The sequence below is a fragment of the Theropithecus gelada genome, chromosome 5 (genome assembly GCF_003255815.1).
Source record: "Theropithecus gelada isolate Dixy chromosome 5, Tgel_1.0, whole genome shotgun sequence".
Classification (NCBI taxonomy): domain Eukaryota; kingdom Metazoa; phylum Chordata; class Mammalia; order Primates; family Cercopithecidae; genus Theropithecus; species Theropithecus gelada.
The window spans coordinates 14,960,331-14,981,593 of NC_037672.1; the positions used below are offsets into that span (position 1 = coordinate 14,960,331).

Sequence of the window (21,263 nt, forward strand, 5' to 3'; positions counted from 1 at the left end):
AAAAGAAAAGTGGCAATTATGACTTGCCTCTGAAGCCTGCCTTGATTCAAACCCTGCCTCTGCCACTGACCAGCTGTGGGACCCGGAGCAAGTCATTTGATCCTCTGAGCCTTGACTTCCTCTTCTGTAAAACAAGATAATAATAGCACTTAGCTCCTGGTGCTGTTGACTCGCCTAAATCCCTGAAAGCGGGCACACGGTGGTGCTTGCCAGTCTGACTGTTACGATGGCAGCTGTAGGCTGCCCAGCAGAGTGACTGACATGGAGGGGGAAGGATCAATAGATATCAGTTCTTTCCTCTGTGACCTAATTTGCGGCTAGGCCCATTGCCAGCATGAGTCACATGTTCTAAAGGCGACAATGCTGGCTTTGTCTGAATTAAGTAAGGACACGCAGATGTTGGACCCTGCTTCTACGTGGACATGGGCATAGACACGTCAATTTGGCTATTCACTCGGCCACCCCTTTCCTGGGCACCGCTTCTCTCTGCCTCTGAGGCCATGGTGGCAGTGAGGGCCCACAGCAGCCAGGCTCACACAGAAGACCCCAGCCATGTGACTCAGTGGCTCCCCGGTTTGTGATTGGTTCGGGTGAGCCAGAAGCCCTCCCTGGGAACTGAGAATTGGGATAGAAAAAGAAAGAACTCCCAGCCACTCTCCAAGGAGCTGGCCTGAAACCTAGGATTCTGACAAGCTGGTTCTCCACCATGAGGACTGCAGGGGTGCAGGAAGCCAGAGGGAGAGGGTAGGGGAGGAGGCACAGAGCAGATGCGCAGAGAAGCCAAGATGGGAGGCAGAGAGAATCCGAGTGAGGGCTGGCCCCTGGTGGCTCATATGTCACGGAGTGCCCTGAGACAACCCGGTGTCCTGATGAGAAACTCCCTGTTTTTGGTTACCTCGGCTATGTTAAATAAAAATGATAGGAGGCCACTGTTTTGGACTAAGCTCCTGTACTAGGCCCCAACAGAGCAGAATAAAAATCCAAATGAAGTCACCCATGCTAAAGTTCCACATCGCCAAATGGAAACTGAGTTGTTATCTGGCCTTCCAAGAAATCAGGAGAGAAGATAGCAGCCTATTTCCCAAACAGGCCAGCTGCTATTGGCATGATAATGAAGCTCCCTCCATTTCAATCCTTAACCTGAAGTCACCTGACAGAACCAGTTATTTCTCTATTGCTCTGTCTCCATGTCCCTGTCTTATAAGGAAAGTAACTTTGAGGTGACCAGTTCACTTTGTGTTCTTTGTTTCTGCTTTCTTCAGCCCTTTTTCTGACTATGAAGCTAGGCTCTGCTGGACTCACTGCAACACCTGTTCAATTTTGCGGAATAAAGTGTTGCCCAATTCTAGAATTGCAAATATAGCCAATTGAGATCTTTAAGCTAAATTTGTTATAATTTTGTCCTTACAGCTAATAGGATTCTGTTACCTGTAATGCAGAGAGCTCTTATACTCACCCTAACATCCTGATGGCCTCTCAAACTCCAAGGAAACAAGGCTTAACTCCCCACCTTCCCCACTTCTACCAACTCACCCAACTCCACTCCCACACACACCAAATCCCAGAAGCAAATCAGAGTCACCTAAAATGTTTTTACAAATAGGCCGACCATCCTAAAATCTAAATTTAAAAACATACCAATGCCTGGCATGGTGGCTCACGCCTGTAATCCTAGCACTTTGGGAGGCTAAGGCACGTGGATCACCTGAGGTTAGGAGTTCGAGACCAGCCTAGCCAACATGGCAAAACTCCATCTCTATTAAAAATACAAAAATCAGCCAAGTATGGTGGCGCCTCCCTGTAATCCCAGCTACTCCGGAGGCTGAGGCAGGAGAATCACTTGAACCTGGGAGGCAGAGGTTGCAGTGAGCAGAGATCGTGCCACTGCATTCCAGTATGGGCAACAGAGTGAGACTCTGCCTCGAAAAAAACCCAAAAAACAAAAAACCAAAACAAAACAGGGCAGAGAATAATTTTAGAGAATTTATAGGAAACTAACAACAAAGGAGATTTATTTCCTTGCTTGCTCCATTAGAATAGCTCAAATCTGGGTCAGAACTTATGCCAAGTTCATCATGGCCACATAAAATTGGAAGTGACACTACTCATCATCCACACCAGACAATATTTTACAATGCACATCTTTAACGTGCAAAAATTACTATTTTCCATACTAACCCATGGTAATTTTAAAAGCATAATAGTAAAATAAAAGAAAAATACACACAAGGCAGCTGTGTTTTATAGGAGATAAAACTAGTCCTAGAGATGGGAGTTTCTCAATGTGCCACAAGCTAGTGTGTGCCTTGAACATGTAATCTCTTTCTGACTTAGTTTTCCAATCTGTAGAAAGGAATGTAAGAAATAATACCACCACCTACCACCATCATCTACCTTCCAAAGTTATTGGAAGTATTCAGAGAAAAACTTCAGACAAATTAAATTTAATAGTGTTTAACTGAGCAAAGAATGATTCATGAATCAGGCAGCCCTCGGAACCTCGGAATACATTCAGAATGACTCTGGGGCTGCCCCGTTGTCGTATAACATCTATGGACAGAAAAAGGAAATTGACGTGCAGAAAACGGAAGTGAGGTACAGGAGCAGCTAGATGGGTTACAGCTCGGTGTTTGCTTTATTTGAACAGGATTTGAACTAGTGGCCACCTGCAATTCGCTGAAACACAGCTAATGCCATTGGGTAAGACTCAGCTACTTGTTGTAAGAGTAGGACACAAGTCTGTTCACACACGTGTTTAGGTCACAGTTTACTATGTATGGAGAAACATTTAGGCCAAACTTAAAATATGTAAGGAGGCAGCTTTAGGCTACACTTAATTTTTTAACAATTTCCCCCCTTTAGATCAACCTCTCAAGATTGAGAGGTTGGTAAATTTGGCAATTTTGAGAGGCTGATCAAAACTTTAGGCATTGAAGTCAGTCTGTCACCATGGTTAACGAACTTATTTAATCGCAAATCCCACTGGAAAACAGCAGAGCGGTGGGTTTTGTAAGGTGGAAACAAGGACACAGAAATAGAAAAACAACCTGACTAATTATTTCAGGTTACTTGTTTTTTAGTGGATTTTAGAGCAGACGGGACTCCGTTATTATGATGCAATCTCCTGTTTTCAAGAGTTAAAAAAAAATTTGGTCTGTTTTGTGATCTCTCTGCTTCCTTAAAGTTTCGGTTTGATTACATTGCAGTTAGCATGATTGAGTCCGTTTTGGTTTGGACTGGTCTGTTGGGGCCAGTCTAGAACAAAGACTTCCCACAATTTTGTTTAACAAAAGAATCAAATGAGCAAACACAACTGCAGAAAAGAACAAAGAAACCAAGAAAAGCAAGTGCCTGTCAGATGTAGATATTTTTGCAGAGAAGCAAAGACCAGTCAGTAAACCAGCATCACATCCAAACCTTGACTTCTAGACTACTGCCAGGCTTGCCAAGGGAACAAGGCCCACTTAACCTCAAAAGTCAAGGGAGTGTTTCATACGAGGCAATGCCATGTAGAATGTTCCTGTGGGAACAGTAGCAAGGACAGTTCAATGATCCCTCCTGGAGACACCTTCTGATTCCTAAGTCCCCTCCCTACAACAATCATGGCATCAAATTGATTGTAACTGTAATCCACTTTATGTCCAACACAAAAAGGGGTCTGAAAGTTAAACAACTTAGCTAAGATCATCCAGCAGTTAACCGGCAAGAGCTAGGATTTAAACCAAGTTCTTGGGACATGAAACGGACATTGAGTCCATTTCCCCTATTGCCTTTTGTTTCATTTTGAGTTCATTATCACTTCCCTCCAGACCACTGCAAAAGCCTCCACCTCCCTGTGGTCTAACCAATCAGCTGTTGTTGGGTCCTCTTCCCTAAGCTGAATTCCACGTACACCCTGGCAGACAGCATCCAGCAAGGTGAACCCCAGAACACAGGGACTTTCAATAAATGCTTGTCCAACTAATGAAACGTCTGCTGGAAGGCTTCCCCACCTTCCTTGTCTCTCTAAAACTCCCTGGAGGTCAAGGTCCTCCAGCTCTGGTTTTCCCTAACTTTGGTCAATTTATTCCATGAACACCTATTTCACCCACTGTCATGTCCTGAATGTCTGTGTCCCCCAACATTTCTGTATTTGGAGGTGGGGATTCTGGGGGAGGTAATTAGGTTTAGATTAGGTCATAAGGGTGAGACCCTCATGATGGAAATAGTGCCTCATGGGATTAGAGAAAGAGAAGATCTCTTTTCACCCTCTCTCCAGGAGCCTGCACCCAGGAAAGGGCATGTGAGCACACAGCAAGAAGGTGGCTGTTTACAAGCCAGAAAGTGAGCCCTCCCTAGACAGCAAATCTGCCAGCACCTTGATCTTAGACATCCCGGCCTCCAGCACTTGAGAAATAAATGCCTGTTGTTTAAGCCACCTAGTCTATGGTATTATTCCAAGAAACTGAATGGAGTAGGACACTCACATTGGAACCAGTCTCCAACAAACCCTAGACATGCCCTACTCTCTACCCGGAACACCCTTTCCCTAACTTCCTCTGGTCACCCTGCCACCAATATCTTTTCAGGTTTGAATGAATGAACAAGAGACTCTTCTCAAAGGTAAGGTACAGCTCTCTTTTTTTTTTTTTTTTTTTTTTTTTGAGACGGAGTCTCGCTCTGTCGCCCAGGTGGGAGTGCAGTGGCCGAATCTCAGCTCACTGCAAGCTCCGCCTCCCGGGTTTACGCCATTCTCCTGCCTCAGCCTCCCGAGCAGCTGGGACTACAGGCGCCCGCCACCTCGCCCGAGTAGTTTTTTTGTACTTTTTTAGTAGAGACGGGGTTTCACCGTGTTCGCCAGGATGGTCTCGATCTCCTCACCTCGTGATCCGCCCGTCTCGGCCTCCCAAAGTGCTGGGATTACAGGCTTGAGCCACCGCGCCCGGCCTGGTACAGCTCTCTTAATGAGCCTAAGCCCCGTGGGTAGAGTATTCCTTTTGCAGCTTCAGCCCAGGGAAAGCATTTATGAAATACCCACAGCAGGTTCTAGAATGTGTTCTGCCATGTCAACATAGGGGTGGTTACCTGTGTTCCTTGTCTAATTTAAACTAATCTCTTCTGCCCAGGAAGTAAGGCTTTGTCTCAAATCTCAGCTGAATAAGGCCTTTCCATTTTACGTTTATTAAGCTGGGACTTGAGACAAAGCCTTACTTCCTGGGGATACAAGAAGGGTTTCTCTTAGAGTTTCAAATGCAAAATTTGGAAAACCAATTGATTGGACACAGAATATAACAGTGAAAAACTTTCCAGTCAGATGGTAAGAAAAGAGGAAGCCCAGGCTCCAGGGCTATCTCTCTCTCTTCTATTCCTTGACCTATACTGGAACTTTGCAGTTAAAGCACCACTACTCTTGACACCACCTTTGCAAAAATTATAACTGAGAAAATTATTACAGTGAAAGAGATCTGACCTAACCAACTCCTTCTTGCTTTTAACCTACAACCTATCCTTGTTCATTCCTGGGCATAGGCCCAAATAACTTTGGGAGGAACTTAGTTTATAGTTTAACTTTGAAACAAAGACAGTAACAGACCTTTCCCAAGACAAACCCCTTCTTGACGGGTGACTATCCTGCTCTTCCAGGACTAAAAAATTAGCCACAAGATTAGAAATTGTGGTTTGGGAGTCATGTAGCTAGAGGTCACAAAGTTCTAAACCTCCTAATTGCTCCTAGGAATAACATCACTGTTGTAAAGCCGAAAATCAGTGCTTGAGATACTTTGCAGAGTACTTTGCGGACCGTGTTTTGAGGCATTAGCTGATGCCACCCAGATAGATAAACTGGTTCTTCTGGTCTTGTGGCCCCCACCCAGGAACTGACAGCGCAAGAGGACAGCTTCTATTCCCTATGATTTCATCTTCTATCTGACCAATCAGAGCTCCCCACTTTCTAATTCCCTACTCACCAAATTATATTTAAAAACCCTAATCCCTGAATTTTTGGAGAGACTGATTTGAGTAATAATAAAACTCCAGTCTCCCATTCAGCTGGCTCTGCTTGAATTAAACTCTTTCTCCTGTGCAGTTCCTCTGCATTGATATATCGGCTCTATCTGGCCAGCAGGCACGAAGAGCCCATTGGGCAGTTGCATGCTTTCAAATGAAAGGATATACCCATGGGAGAACGGCTTCTATGAAGACATTACTCCACAGGGGACCGGTCCTGAAGTCTTGTGTTTGGTTAATGTACTAAGGTATTAAACTAATAAACAATATATAAGAATCAATCATGCACATGCTCTCACTCTCTCTCTCTGTTTTGTTTTTTGTATCTTCAATTATGAGGGCATCTGTTTATGATTTGGTGCTTGTGAAATGCGCTGGCCCCAAATGGAAAAATCACGATTGTCGTATATGTGTCCAATACATTGTAAAGCACCCAGTGGGTACGTTAAGACTACTAGGAAATGTAGTAACTAGGTGGAAGAATACAAACAAATGGGATGATGGAAGAAAACCAACACTGCAATAAATTCAATATTATATTATTTAAGCAACTTAATAATTTTTCCTCCCAAAGAGGTAATGCTGGTCTTCCCCAGTCTGCTGTTGAAACTTGAGACTTTCCTTCTGCAAGGTAGTAAGTATTGATGAAGGTCAAGAGAAAAACTAGGCTAATACCCTCAGATTACATTAGGATTACAATTCTTCAGTTCCCTCCTTAGGCCTAACAATGTTGTTGCAGTTCAAAACCTTGTAATGCATTGGAAGTTGTGTAAGCTAAAAGACATCTTCTAACTTGATCACCAGAATGAAGACCTTAAAATATACTGCTTTTCCTTGTTAAAAAAAAAAAAAGTATGAAGAAACCTTCCAATCAAATCTAAACGGACAAAAATAGAGCAACATATGGAAAGAGATTATGGGATTAACTAATTACATGATATGCCTTAGAATGAGGCATGGGAAGCTTTCCAATCTTTTTGAGGAAATGATTGTAAATTCATATTCAACAACTGAATTCTATGCCTTTTATACTAAAACAAAACCAAGAAGCAAAGGCTAAAAACACTAGTAGGAAAATAGTTTTAAAGAATGAATAAGACCTAGTATCTGATAGCACAACAGGATGACTATAGTCAATAATAACATAATTGTACATTTTGAAATAACTAAAAGAGTAATTGGATTGTTTGTAACACAAAGAATAAATATTTGAGGGGATGGATACGCCATTTTATATGATGTGATTATTACACATTGCATGTCTGTATCAAAATACGTCTTGCACCCCATGAATAGATACACCTATGTACCCGCAAAAATTAAAATATTTTTTAAATAAAAACGTTAGTAGGTTATTTTATTCAGTAACATATATTAAGTCTCCAAATAAACCAAGAAATATCTATTCAGAAGAGTGAATTTGTATCCAATGTTAATAAATAAACTCAGCTAATTTTCTACTTCTGTCTTTGGGATTTCCAAAGTTAGTATTTTAACAGCAACATAAACAGTAAGCAGCATTTGTTCAGGATTCTCTTCAATGACAATAACCATTCAAAGAGATTTGTTCCCTGAACTGAAATTTAAATTAGCAAAAATTGACAGCTATACTTCAAGCTGTTTTAATTGACCAATTTAAGACAAATAAGTGTTAAAAAATCAATACAAATGTATTTTAATGAAAATCTATAAACTCCCCATAATATAAACAAGTGAGGAGATTCACTGAATACCTCCTCTCTCTCTTTCTCCCTCTCTCTCACACACAGACACATACACACACCACTAGGACTCTTACAAACAGTAGCTGACCAGCTAAGGAAAATGATAAGAAAGATTGCAGCAAATTCTGTAATCAATGATTGTAATCAAATCTTTGTAGCTAAAAGAACAGGCTTAGGATGGATTTACTGTTAAGCCAATCAAAAATGTAGGTGCCAAACCCTACTAGCAGATATTTCTCACAGGCTTTTTTATATTTATAATCCCTTTTCTATGAACATATACCCTGAATTCAGAAGAGTATGGAAAACAACAAACATTAAGAAGGCGAAAATGACAAACGGCACTGTGTGTGATGAATAACGACACCATGGCATGACAATTCTGGCAAGTGCCAATCCTCTTCGGCACACCCAAGCTCTTAGAATGGAAGAAAACAGCTGGTCAGGTAAACATGTTTGTCTTTACCCTAAGCAATGTCAAAATTTGCATATTGTGGTGGGCAGAAGAGAGTTAAATTTTTAAGCGTTGAGGTGGCCATCAGATGCTAGATAGTTATTCGTTTCTCCTTTGATGATATAAAATTTGCATTTTTACCCTAACTTTACTATAACTTTTACCTTTGGTAAGTGCCTTAGAATAATTCATTGCTCTAACCCAAACAAAGCAAAACCAAGCAAAACAAAAGGTGAAGAAGTGGAAAACCAACATAGCAACATCGTTTCCTTCCATTTCTCGTGATAACATTCCTCGCAACCTATTTAACCTGGTACAAGTCTTCTTAACTTCTGTCTAAATGCTTTCTGCTTCTGTGCAAAGCAGTCACTAAAATACTGAATATATTATATACTGATTGCATTGACATTAAAAAACAATACTGTAGGTACGTTTGGAGATAAATCCTACCTTTCCCTGCCATCAGCACTTACCTTCTGGGAAATCATGCGGCTGTACCACATAGAGAAAGATATGCACTAGTTCAAAGAGAATGCCAATGGGTCCAGCTGTATAGGAGTCTTGGGTCTCGTAATTTGTTGCAGGCAATTCATAATTCCAAACCTTAGGAGCATCTGTGGATGAAGGCTGCCCTCCTGAAAAAGAGTTCCCGCACAGCCCCAGCAGCAACAGGGAGCCGAGTACAAGGGCCATAGCTAGCAAGATCCTCCAAACATGAGGTAGAACTGGGTGCCTCCTGCCTCAGAAGTTCTGGAAGCCTTGGGGAAGACAAGCGTGTTCCTGAGCAGAAGTGGAGCAGGAAGCACTGGATCTGCTGAATCTTCAGTTTTCTGTCTGAGGCTGGCTTGAGGCGAGGGACATCTCCAGAAGAATGTTCTCCAAGGGGGTCATTCACTCAAGGCACCATCCCTGGCAGGGAGAGAAACAGCAGCAGAGTCATCAACGCATGTAACCTGCCTGCACCTGGAGCTGCCCGGAGAGGAGGCTGCAAAGCTTTAGAGTGAGGCCTCGCGCCTAATCCGGATGGGTGGGTGGACACCAAGCACACAAACTGCTCCAGAGCCACAGGGCAGGCGCTGGCATCAAAGCCATGACTCAGATAAAGTCCCTCCTCAGGAGGGCCAGACTCAGAACACACACCCTTGATGTGTTCGGGAAATACTAGGTTTTGTAGAGAAGGCTTGGGATCTTGGAAACTAACATTTATTGAGCACTTACTATCTTTCAGGCACTGTTATCTATGCTTCATAGATAGAAACAAGGTCCTCCTTGTTTGAGGTATTATTCCATTCTGCAGATGAGGAAACTGATACAGAGAGGGTCCTGGTGACTTGCCCAAGGTCACAGGTGATTAACCATGCGGCCAAGAGTCAAACTCACTAGTTTGCCTTCAAAGTCCAAGATCTAACTATGACGTCAAGACACTGTCTCTACAGTGTCCCCCTCTCAGGCTCTAGTAAGAGCCACTGGGGTCCCAGTAATCCAGTATATGCTTATATGCTTATTTCTTCTCCAAGTGTGTGTCGTTCTCCTTGCTGCTGGAGATATATCTTACTCTGCCTTATATTCTACTTATTTACTCATTAATCTCATTTCAAACATCCCCCTCTCCACCTCACCCCCAATCCAAAGTAGAAGGGCATGGCCTCAAGGCTAGGGACCACACTGTTTGAGTCTGGACACATGTGTGACACTGGAACCTGTCTTTCTAATAAGCTTACTAAGTAATCCTGATGGAAACCTTCACCGTAAGTAACCACCTTGACAACAAGGTTCTCAGAGATGACAGCCAGGGCAGAGGGAGACTCCTACCTATCCCTTGGGAGAGGGAGAAACACAACAAGAATCCTAAAAGCAGGTGTGGCTCCAGCATCTGGGAAGGAAATAGGACTGAAAGTGCCTCCAAGGTGGACCCTGCCCTATTCTTCTTTCAATCCCCAGACCTTAACACTGGGCATGGCACACAGTCGGTGTTTCGTAAGAGCCTGCTGAGCAGCTTGTTTCACTCATGGCACCATCCCCGGCAGGGAAAGAAACAGCAGCAGAGTCAACAATGCATGTAACCTGCCTGCAGCAAGAACTGCCCCAGAGAGGAGGCTGCAAAGCTTTAGAGCAAGGCCTTCAGCCTAATCCAGGTAGGTGGGTGGAAACCAAACACCGCCTGCTTCAGAGCTACAGGGCAGGCACTGGCGTAGAAGCCAAAATATGTTATTTCCTTGTGCGGTTTCATGAGACTAGGCAAATCAGCACAGAACCTGGAAGGATCCGGGATGTGCCACTCTTCCTCTCCATATTAAGGGTTCTGGAGCAAGAGCAAGCTGCTGTCATTTTGTGAGCTAGATACATACTTACTAACTTTCAAGATAAGGACACGGTGCTCCTGAAACCCACACTGTAAGAAACCGAAGGGGGATGATGAAGAAAGTGACATACTTTACAAGAGGCGAGAGGACCCACTACCAATGTTCCAAGTCAAAGAAAGCTTTGGACAAGAGATGGGATTTCATGAGCTATTTGAACAAAGATGTTAATTCATATCTAATCCCTCCATTGCCTCATCTTCTAAGTCCTGTCCCACTCCAATTACTCCTGCACAGAGCTACCAATACAATGGCCCTAAACTCTTCCTTTGTCAAATCATGGGCTGCTGAGATCCCAAGTGGCTGCCAGTACTAACCTCGTGCCCCACGCTTCAGGTTCCGCCCTCCATCACACCCACAGTAGACACCTCGACCCTGGTGTTTCCAAAGGGCGCCCTTCAAACATCTACTGCAAGCACAACACACCACACGTACATTTTATCTTTTTTTTTTTTTTTTTTTGCTAAAGGACAGGCAGAGAGCTAAGCCTCCAGCACAGCAGCTGGAAGGATTATTAAAGGCTCAGATGCTGAGAAGGCCCACTTTCTGGTAATTCCACCAAGCCTCAGTCCAGGACAGAGAGAAACTGCCCAGGAAAGAACTATGAACAAACAAGCTTTCCAACTCCCTCAGTGACAAAGCAGGGGAAGGGAAATTCCCAGTGAAATGAAACACAGCTGCTCACTGCAGCAAAGATGGGAGACAATGATTTGAGACAGACAGCAACTGGACCTGCACTTCCAGATTTCTTTACATCTTGCTCCAAAATGTAGGTCCCCCTGAAGTTTTAAAGTACATTTTAAGAAAGTGTTAAAATCTCACTAACTATGAAATACTAGAAACTGATTAAAGTCAAGTCAAAGAGGAAGAGTTTTTCATCTCGGGTTTAATAGGTTGTGCCAAAAAGAGAAGCTCTGAGTATTTACCTGCTAAATCCCAGTAGGTCCGAGAGCCACTGAGAGCAGCCTCTGTCTCAGGATAAAATGGGGTGTTTAGTTGAAATGCAGACTATTAATGGACCTAATTTCTGGGATGAAGCTCATTAATCTGCATTTTTAATAAGCTCTCCTGGGGACTGATCCTTCAAACAAAGTTTGAGAACAGTTCTGTTCCTGGAGTACTCTGATCCTGGAGCATCCACCTAGTCAATTCATGTCACTTTCCAAGGACACTTCAGGCTTCCCAAACATATTGGAAAATAACAGATGTAAGGTGAAAGCTCCCCAAATGCCCTTTTCATATAGCTTTGAATTGATCTATCCCAGCTGCTGTGCAGGTCCCTGGCTTATTTCTGTATCCCCAGAGCATGGAACACAGTTGGTCCTCACTGAAGAACTGCTACCAGCCTGGGCAACATAGAGAGGCCCTGTCTCTATTAAAAAAAAAAAAAAAAAAAAAATTTTCAATTAGCGAACATAGTGGTGGACAACTGCAGTCCCAGCTACTTGGGAGACTGAGGCAGGAGGATTACTTGAGTCCAGGAGGTTGAGCCTGCAGTGAGCCCTAATCATATCACTGCACTCCAGCCTGGGCGACCTTAGGTGATTCTGAGCCTGGAGTCCAGAGAACTGCATTTCAATACTTGTATAAAAGCAAACATGGCCCCGGGCGTGGTGGCTCAAGCCTGTAATCCCAGCATTTTGGGAGGCCGAGGCAGGCAGATACGAGGTCTGGAGACCGAGACCATCCTGGCTAACATGGTGAAACCCCGTCTGTACTAAAAATACACACACACAAAATAGCCAGGAGGGGAGGTACACGCTAGTAGTCCCAGCTGCTCGGGAGGCTGAGGCAGGAGAATCACTTGAACCCGGGAGGCGGAGGTTGCAGTGACCCGAGATCGCGCCACTGCACTCCAGCCTGGACGACGGAGACTCCGTCTCAAAAATAAATAAATAAATAAATAAATAAATAAATAAATAAATAAATAATGAAAAAGCAAATATGGTGATCGATCACCTTCATTTCTTTTCTTCGTTTGATGGAACTTCTCAGAAGCTTTCTTTTTAAAAAAGATCTTTGTAGTGGATTTTTGCCATCTGGGTGCTTTTGGTGGGGGCATGGGGGATACCCAATTTCTGAGATCACCTTTGTGAGCTGGGTGGGAGGCAGCCCTGCCTTGCATTGTGAGGCCCGCTGAGGTGCCCAAACTGTCCTGGCGGAGCTGAGCCACACTGGGCCAATCAGAAGCTTTCTTCTGGGCCTGGGCCTGCGCAATCTGAAGCAGGACAGTGTCTGTAATTCATTCTAGCAATGATGGCAGCAATGCCAGCAGCCACATCCAGGGGCTTGTTCTGGCAGCCGCAGCCATCCCCGCATCAGGGGTCCCGTGGCATGTCTTGGATTCCTAAGCCTGACTAGCCTTCCTGCCACTTCCCTAAGCCACCCAGGGTCCATCCTTCCAAGAAGTCTTTTATCTGATAAAATTACCCCAGACTCAGCTTCCACTGTTTTAACAAAATATCCTGACCCTTAACAAATCTCAGAAATAGCTCTTTGCTCCCTGAAAAACCTATTTCCTTTATATTTTAAACAGTACCAACAAAACAACACTTGGTTTAAAGTTTTCAGTTTGTCCTCTGATGCATTTGTTTACTTCACTGTACTAAAACACAAAGAAACTGTCTCATATAAAAATCAGAAGGAAGTTTAGAAATCAGAAAGAAGTTTAGAAAAGTTTAGAAATCAGAAGTTTAGAAATCAGAAGGAAGTTTAGAAAAAAATTATGGAACACATTAAAAAAAAAAAAACAAGAATAAACTAAAGGGCACTGCTAAACAGACAGACAATAGCAACAGTAACGGGGTTCTGGTCCTCCTTACTAACTCTGCCAAGATGACAGTTGTTTGCATTCTCCAACCCTTCTGCTCCTCTGTCAAAGGCGGATTTCGCATAGGGTTGGCAGGCTAGCGATCTAATAGGTAAAGCACCTGGCACGCAGCTAGAAGGCTATCTGGGGTCTGTCTGCTACTGCTTAGCATCAATACTCTGAGCTCAACTCCACCGGGGCTCCTAGGATAACCGGGACAGAGAGGACGGTGAGAAAAGAAAAATGGGTAACATCACACAAGTTAAATCATATGAAGTTGACGATATTCATATCTTCCATCCAAAAAACCGACAATTTCTTATGATTCAACCCAATATATCGCCGCGGTTGTTCGTGTCACGTGAGTCTTGGGGGGCACTCAAGAACTAAGATCGTGCACTTGCTCTCTTAACAAAGAACAGCTGCCGCCCTCAGGAACTCCAGCAAACCTTTCTCCAGAAAGGTCAGTCGCCCTCGCGGGCTCCAGGAGCAACCTGTTGCGGAAGGAAGCCTGGGGCGCCTGCTTCCCCGCCCTTTACCTCCAAACCACCTCCAGGCCAATCCCCCTCCCGGTCTAGCTCCCTTCTGGGGAGCTGCGGGACACAAAAGAATGAGCGGCGGGGCGGGCGCGGGAAGCCAAGAGACTCCAGGAATTCGCAGCCGCGCAGGGGAGGGGGTTGCCGGAGTAACTTGGCTGCTCCGAGCTTGTCGGCGCCAGTTCCCCGCCGCGGCCCCTGTTGGGCACCGATCGGGGGCGATCTTGCCAGAGAGAAGGGGTTCCGGAGCTAGTTCCTCCTTCCGATCTGACTCCCTGCCTCTCCAGACGCGGGCTCTCGGGGAAACTGATTCCGAGCTTCCGACTTTCTACAGCCATGAAGCTCCTGGTCTGTCCAAGCTCCTCTTTGTTGTCCGGTCGGCGCGTTCTGGCAGGGTGCGCCTTGAGCACCCCAGTTCTCCATCTAGCGATAGCCGCGGGTCCCCGCACATGCATGCAGAAGGGCCGTGGAGTGGGAGGCTGGGAAGGTGCTTTGAGCCAGGGGTGCCTGCGTTCTCCCATGGACGCCGGGAGATGGCTTCGCTTTGCACCCCCGTATCCCTCCTCCGGCCGTGGTCTACTGCACAGTGTTGGCCCCTTTCCGCACTCAGCCGGGGAAGCTCAGCGCCTCACGTCCCCGGGGCCATCCCTAGAGCTTCTTTTACCGCAGACTCGTTCCCAAGACCCTGGCAAACCTCACCTCGGTCGTTGTTCTCGCGGAGAGCGAGTCCGAAGTCTCTGGGGCCCCGGTCCGGTTCGCACACCCACCTCCGACTCCCGCTCCGGAACCACAGCCGCCGGCTACAGCCGCCGGCTACTCCCACCACAGCCCCCACCCCAGTGGATGGAAAGAAGACCCAAGCGGGGCGGCGCGGGCCACCACTCAGCGGAAAAAGTTTGGGTTGGCCGGGCACCGGGACCACCACGCGCTCCCCGCAGTCCCTCTGGCCCCCAGCCGCTGTCCGGGTCCGCACCACCTGCTAAGGGGCCAGGGCGGCGGCGCAGAGGGCTAGGATAAGGGGGGCGCAGAGAGAACCCGTCCACTCCTCACTGTACACCCCCAGTACAGTGGAAGGAGTGCGCTCAGCCCCGCGCCTGGTCAGCAGATGCCTCTCTCGCTCCGGGATGAGGACCCAGCTACTCACCGTGCACCCGGCTCCCGCTCCTGCTCACGCCCTAGTCACCGCTGCCGCCGCCCTTCCCTTAGCTAGCCAGGCCCTGGCTCGTGAATTATTTATGACCCGGCTTCGGGGACCACCGCGACGGCTTTCGGAGAGCCCGCCCCGCCCGCCGGCCGGGGAGGGGCTCAGGCGGCCAGCTGCCGGACCCTTGTACATGGCTGGAGGCAGGAGAGAGGGCCCGGTGCCCCGGGGGACCTGTTGCGGCTTCCTCTGTCCCGGGCGGGGACCTGGGTATGGAGTCGCCATAATGGGAAGGATTCCTTAAACATACTCACCGCGGGGGACTGCTGAGCGCGTGGCCAGGTGTGGCGTGGGGATCTGCCTCAGTCACTTAATGATCGCGAAACCCAAGCCCTGGACGCAGTCTGATTGGACCGGCTGAGTTGCTTCGCCACGTTGCCCGGGGCGCCCACCAGCACCTGGACAGCATCCATTTCCTGTAGAGGTGCCTGCTCAACCCCCGCACCCCCTTCTTGCAACACTCGCTCCTTTTACCCCAACAGAGTCCCTTACTTAGAATGCAGCTACCCTCCTAAAAACTCTCCTTTCTCATCCCAGCCGCCTAATTGGCGGCTTCTGTTGCCTAATCCCAATGCAATTAAAAAAAAAAAGAAAGAAAGAAAACATTTGAATCCTTAGTGTGCAGCAGTACCAATGCTAGTGGCTGAAGCAGTTGAAAAACGGCATGTGTACACACAGGCATCTGCTACAACATGAAGCCACTGCACCTTCTTTTCTCACTGCCTGTTGGTCTTCCCGCTCTGTGAGTTGCAGCTCACTCCCGGAGTCTTCACCTTGCTACTTAGCTGAGTGGTGGAAACCTGTCGGAAGTAATCACTCCGTGTCTAACTGTCCTCACCAATTTGCACTTCACTTATTCACCACTTCTTATCTTGAAATGAGAATACTGTACTCTCTGGCAGGCCAAAAAAAAAAAAAAGACTTAGGTAAGAAAAACACCTTCAGGATTGTGTCTAGCATACAGTAGGTGTTTAATACATGTTTGTGATATGGATAGACAGATGAAAGGATAGATGCACAAGCTACACATGAATGATAGGCAGGAACATTAAGTCACTCTCTTTTTCATATACCCCAGAATCTAACATAAAACAGGTACTGGAAAATAAGCATTTTTTGTTTTTAATAGTTAGATTGATCTTGAGTGTGTATATTTCTAGACAAGAAATGTTAGTTCAGAAAACTTCCAAAAATTACACTAGGACATGGCAAGGTTAGATGATTTGGTTCTGTGTCCCCACCTGAATCTCATATTGAATTATAATTCACTGGGAGAGGGACCTAGTGGGAGGTGATTGGATTATGGTGGCGGATTTTCCCCCTTGCTGTTCTCATCATAGTGAGTGAGTTCTCATGATATCTGATGTTTTAAAAGTGTGTGGCACTTCCCCTTTGCTCGCTCTGTCTCTCCTGCTGCCATGTGAAGATGTGCTTGCTTTCCCTTCTCCTTCCACCATAATTGTAAGTTTCCTGAAGCCTCTCTGGCCATGCCTACTATACAGCCTCTGAAACCCAGTCTCAGGTAGTTCTTCATAGCAATGTGAGATCAAACGAATATGGGTGGGAAACTTCTAGTTAGGGCAGATTTCCCCTCTGCAGCCCCTGCAAATCAGAAGCCTCTGGTTGAACATCTCCTGGGGCCCCATAAACCTGCTCCTAGATAGCACTCTTAGACTGGAGCTAGCGAAAGAGGTGAGTTCTCAGAGGAGTGGGTCCTGATCTCCGTCAAAGTTTGGTCCTGCCTTTTTTAATCGCTGTGACTTTGGCTGCTTAATATTTCTCTGAGCCTCAGTTTCCTGGTCTGCAAAATGAAGACAGTTATAACTCACAGGACTCATTTTCATTTCTAATAATACCAACAACAGTAGTATCAGTAGAGAGGGATGAAGCAAGATGGTCAAATAGAAGGTTTGACCACCACCCCTCCTCCACCTCAGCCAGGAACACAATTTAACAACTATCTACACACACAAGAAGCACCTTCATAAGAACCAAAAATCAGGTCAGTAACCACAATACCTGGTGTTAACTTCATATTACTGAGAGAGGCACTGAAGAAGGCAGGAAAGATAGTTTTGATTTGCCAGTGCCACCAGTCCTCCATTCCCCAGCAGCAGCAGCCTTGTGGATTGGGAAAAGGAGAGTGCAATGATTGTGAGATTTTGAATTGAACTCAGTGCTGCCCTGTCATAGCAGAAAGCAAAACTAGGCTGAACTCGGCCAATGCCTGCCCATGGAGGGAGCTGGGACTACAGGTGCCCGCCACCTCGCCCGGCTAGTTTTTTGTACTTTGTAGTAGAGACGGGGTTTCACCATGTTAGCCAGGATGGTCTCGATCTCCTGACCTCGTGATCCGCCTGTCTCGGCCTCCCAAAGTGCTGGGATTACAGGCGTGAGCCACCGCGCCTGGCCGGCAGTATTTGTTGATCATTAACTTTACCATCTTAGAAAAAGGGAAGTGGCAGGATAATAGGATCATCGTAGGGAGAAGGTCAGTAGTAAGATATATGAATAAAGATCTCTGGCCGGGCGTGGTGGCTCACGCCTGTAATCCCAGCACTTTGGGAGGGTGAGGCGGGCGGATCATGAGGTCAGGAGCTCGAGACCATCCTGGCTAACACGGTGAAACCCCGTCTCTACTAAAAATACAAAAAACTAGCTGGGCGTGGTGGCGGGCGCCTGTGGTCCCAGCTACTCGGGAGGCTGAGGCAGGGGAATGGCGTAAACCCGGGAGGCGGAGCTTGCAGTGAGCCGAGATTGCAGCACTGCACTCCAGCCTCAGCGACAGAGCAAGACTCCGTCTCAAAAAAAAAAAAAAAAGATCTCTGGGACCTAAGTTTAAGGAAAAGTGCTGTGCCTTGATATGCATATGTAAACATCTCCATAGACCTTTTTAGTGCATAAAGAGCAGCATTGCGCTAGCAAGTCCCACCTTTCGCCCTAAGGTGGTTTTCTCCTTTCTCAGTAAACAGAACATACAATCGTGTTTTACACCGAGATGTTCCATTGCTCAGGGACGGGCAGGAGACAGATGCTTTTCTCTATCTCAACTGCCAAGAGGCCTTCTTTCCTCTTACACTAGTCCTCCTCAGCACACACCCTTCACGCATGTCAGGCTGGGGGACGATCAGGTCTTTCCCTTCCCACAAGGCCATATTTCAGACTATCACATGGAGAGAAACCTTAGACAATACCTAACTTTCCTAGGCAGAGGTCCCCGTGACCTTTGGCAGTGTAGGTGTCCCTGGGTACTTGAGATTAAGAGAATGGTGATGACTTTTCACAAGCATACTGCCTTCAGGCACTTGTTTAACAAAGCACACCCTGCACAGCCCAAAATCCATTAAACCTTGAGTCACCACAGCACATGTCTCTTGCAAGGACAAGGTTGGGGGTAGGGTCACAGATTAACAGCATCTCAAATACAGAACAAAATGGAGTCTCTTATATCTTCTTCTTTCTAGATAGATATGGTAACAGTCTGATCTTTCTTTTCCCCCACAGACAAGCTCTAGCCAGAGGGAACAGCCCATACCAGAGGTGAAAACTAGAGTTTCAGTAAAGTGCTCTGGGGCCCTAAATAACCTTTAAGGCAGTTTAGGGCCAAAAGGACAGCAACTCCTAAGCAAGCCCAAATGCTGAGCTCAGAGCCAGTAGACTTGGAGGGCATGCGACTTACTGAGACACCAGACAGGGGAGCTAAGGGAGTGCTTGTAACACCCCTGCCCCAACCCCAGGTAGCGCTGTTAGTGGCTCTTCACCACTGCTTGCCCTTTTCTAGCACCCATGCCTCTTTTACCCCAGCAGAGCTCTCTTCTTGGAATGCAGCTACCCTCCTAAAAACGCTCCACTCTCAAAAACTCTCAGCCACATTAGACCCTTCTGTTGCCTAATCCCAATGCAATTAAAAAACAAACAAACAAACAAACAAACAAACAAAAAAATCATTTGGATCCTTAGTGTCTGCATCAGTCCCAATGCTAGTGGCTGGATTGATTAAAAATAGCATGAAGAGACCCATTCCTTCTGCTTAAAGAGAAGAGGGGGAAGAGTAAAGAGGACTTTGTTATCTTGAATACCAGTTTAGCCACAGTCGGACAGGGCATCAGTCAGAGTCATCAGGCCCCCATCCCAGGTCCTAACTTGTGGATAACATTTCTAGACACATCCTGGGCCAGAAGGGAAGCTGCTGCCTTGAAGGGAAAGATACAGTCTGGGCAGGACCCATCACCTGTTGGCTAAAGAGCCCTTGGGTTCTGAATAGCCAGAAGCAATACCCAGGTAGTACACTGTGGTTCTTGGCTGAGACTCTGAGATCTGCTGGTTTCAGGTGAGACCCAGTACATTCCCAGCTGTGGTGGCTACTGTAAGAGACCCCTTCTGCTTGAGAAAAGCAGAAGGAAAGGTAAAGAGGATGTTTTCCTTCCCCTTAGGTACCAGCTCAGCCACAGGGAGGTAGAGTACTAAGCAGACTCTTTGGGTAGTCTTCAATGCCCAGACACCAATGAATATCCAAAAGCATCCAGACCCCCAGGAAAACATGACCTCACCAAACAAACTAAATAAGTCCCCAGGGAACAATCCTGGAGAAATAGAGACATGTGATCTTTCAGGCAGAGAATTCAAAATCGGTGTCTTGAAGAAACTCAGAGAAAATTAAGATAACACGGAGAAGGAATTCAGAATTCTATCAGATAAAATTCATAAGGATATTGAAATAATTTTAAAGAATCAAGCAGAAATTTTCAAGTTTAAAAATGCAACTGACATACTGAAGAATGCATCAGAGTCTTTCAATAGCAGAATTGATCAAGGAGAAGAAATAGTGCACTTAAAGACAGGCTATTTGAAAACACACAGTCACAGGAGACAAAGAAAAAAGAATAAAAAATAATGAAGCATGCCTACAAGATCTAGAAAATTATCTTAAAAAGCAAATCTCAGAGTTACTGGCCTTAAAGACAAGGTCAAGAAAGAGATGGGATAGAAAGATTATTCAAAGGGATAGTATTAGAGAACCACTCAAACCTATAGAAAAGTATCAGTATCCAAGTACAAGAATCGTATAGAACATCTAGCAGATAAACCCAAAGAAGACTACTGCAAGGCATGCAATAATCAAATTCCCAGAGGTCTAGGATAAAGGATCCTAAAAGCAGCAAAAGAAAAGAAACAATTAACAAACAATGGAGCTACAATACATCTGGCAGCAGACTGTTCAGTGGAAACCTGACAGCCCAGGAGAGAGTGGCATGACATATTTAAGCTGCTGAAGGGAAAAAACTTTTACCCTAGAATAATATATACAGCAAAAACATTCTTCAAACATGAAGGAGAAATAAAGACTTTCTCAGACAAACAAAAGCTGAGGGATTTCATCAACACCAGACCTGTCCTACAAGAAATGCTATAAGGAGTTATTCAATCTGAAAGAAAAGGATGTTAATAAGCAATAGGAAATAATCTAAAGATATAAAACTCCCTGGTAATCGCAAGTACACAGAAAAACACAGAATGTTATAACACTGTAACTGTGATGTGTAAACTACTCTTATCTTAAGTAGAAAGACTAAACGATGAACCAATCAAAAATAATAACTATGACAACTTGTCAAGACATAGACAGCACAATAAAATATAAGGAGAAACAACAAAGAGTTTGGAAGCAAGGGGAGGAAGTTAAGGTGTAGAGCTCTTATTAGTTTTCTTTGTTTATGCAATCAGTATTAAGTAATTACTAGCATAAAATAGTGGGTTATAAGAAGATAGTTTTTGCAAGCCTCACGAGAACTTCAAGTCAAAGAAACACAAAGAATACACAAAAAGAAAAAGCAAGCTATTAAATCATACCACCAGCAAAAAGTACCTTTGCTAGAAGGAAGACAGGAAGAAATGAAAGAAGGAAGAGAACACCCCAAAACAACCAAAAAGCAAATAATTAAAGAGCAGGAGTAAGTCCTTACTTATCAATAATAATATTGAATGTAAATGGACTAAACTCTGCAATCAAAAGACATAGAGTGGCTGAATGGATTAAAAAATAAGACCCATTGGTCTATTGCCTACAATAAACATATGTGACCTATGATGACACAAATAGACTGAAAATAAGGAACATAAAAAAATATTCCATGCCAATGGAAACCAAGAAAAGAGCAGGAGTAGCTATACTTAGATCAGACAAAACAGATTTC

At 45.3% G+C, this 21,263-nt stretch overlaps 1 protein-coding gene across 3 annotated transcripts in view; it reads right to left on the minus strand.

Annotated features, from left to right (window-relative positions):
• PROM1 (prominin 1) overlaps positions 1–15,390 on the minus strand; it is a 116,092-nt gene extending 100,702 nt beyond the window's left edge. Inside the window, exons 1-3 of one of the 3 annotated variants that reach the window (XM_025385919.1) lie at positions 14,568–15,092; positions 13,454–13,535; positions 8,637–9,072 (exon numbers count right to left, since the gene is read on the minus strand). In XM_025385919.1, the coding sequence (XP_025241704.1) occupies positions 8,637–8,856 (220 nt within the window). In that variant the 5' untranslated portion in view covers positions 8,857–9,072; positions 13,454–13,535; positions 14,568–15,092. The other 2 variants (XM_025385920.1, XM_025385921.1) reach the window with 2 other exon arrangements.
• Positions 15,391–21,263: the final 5,873 nt, after the last annotated feature.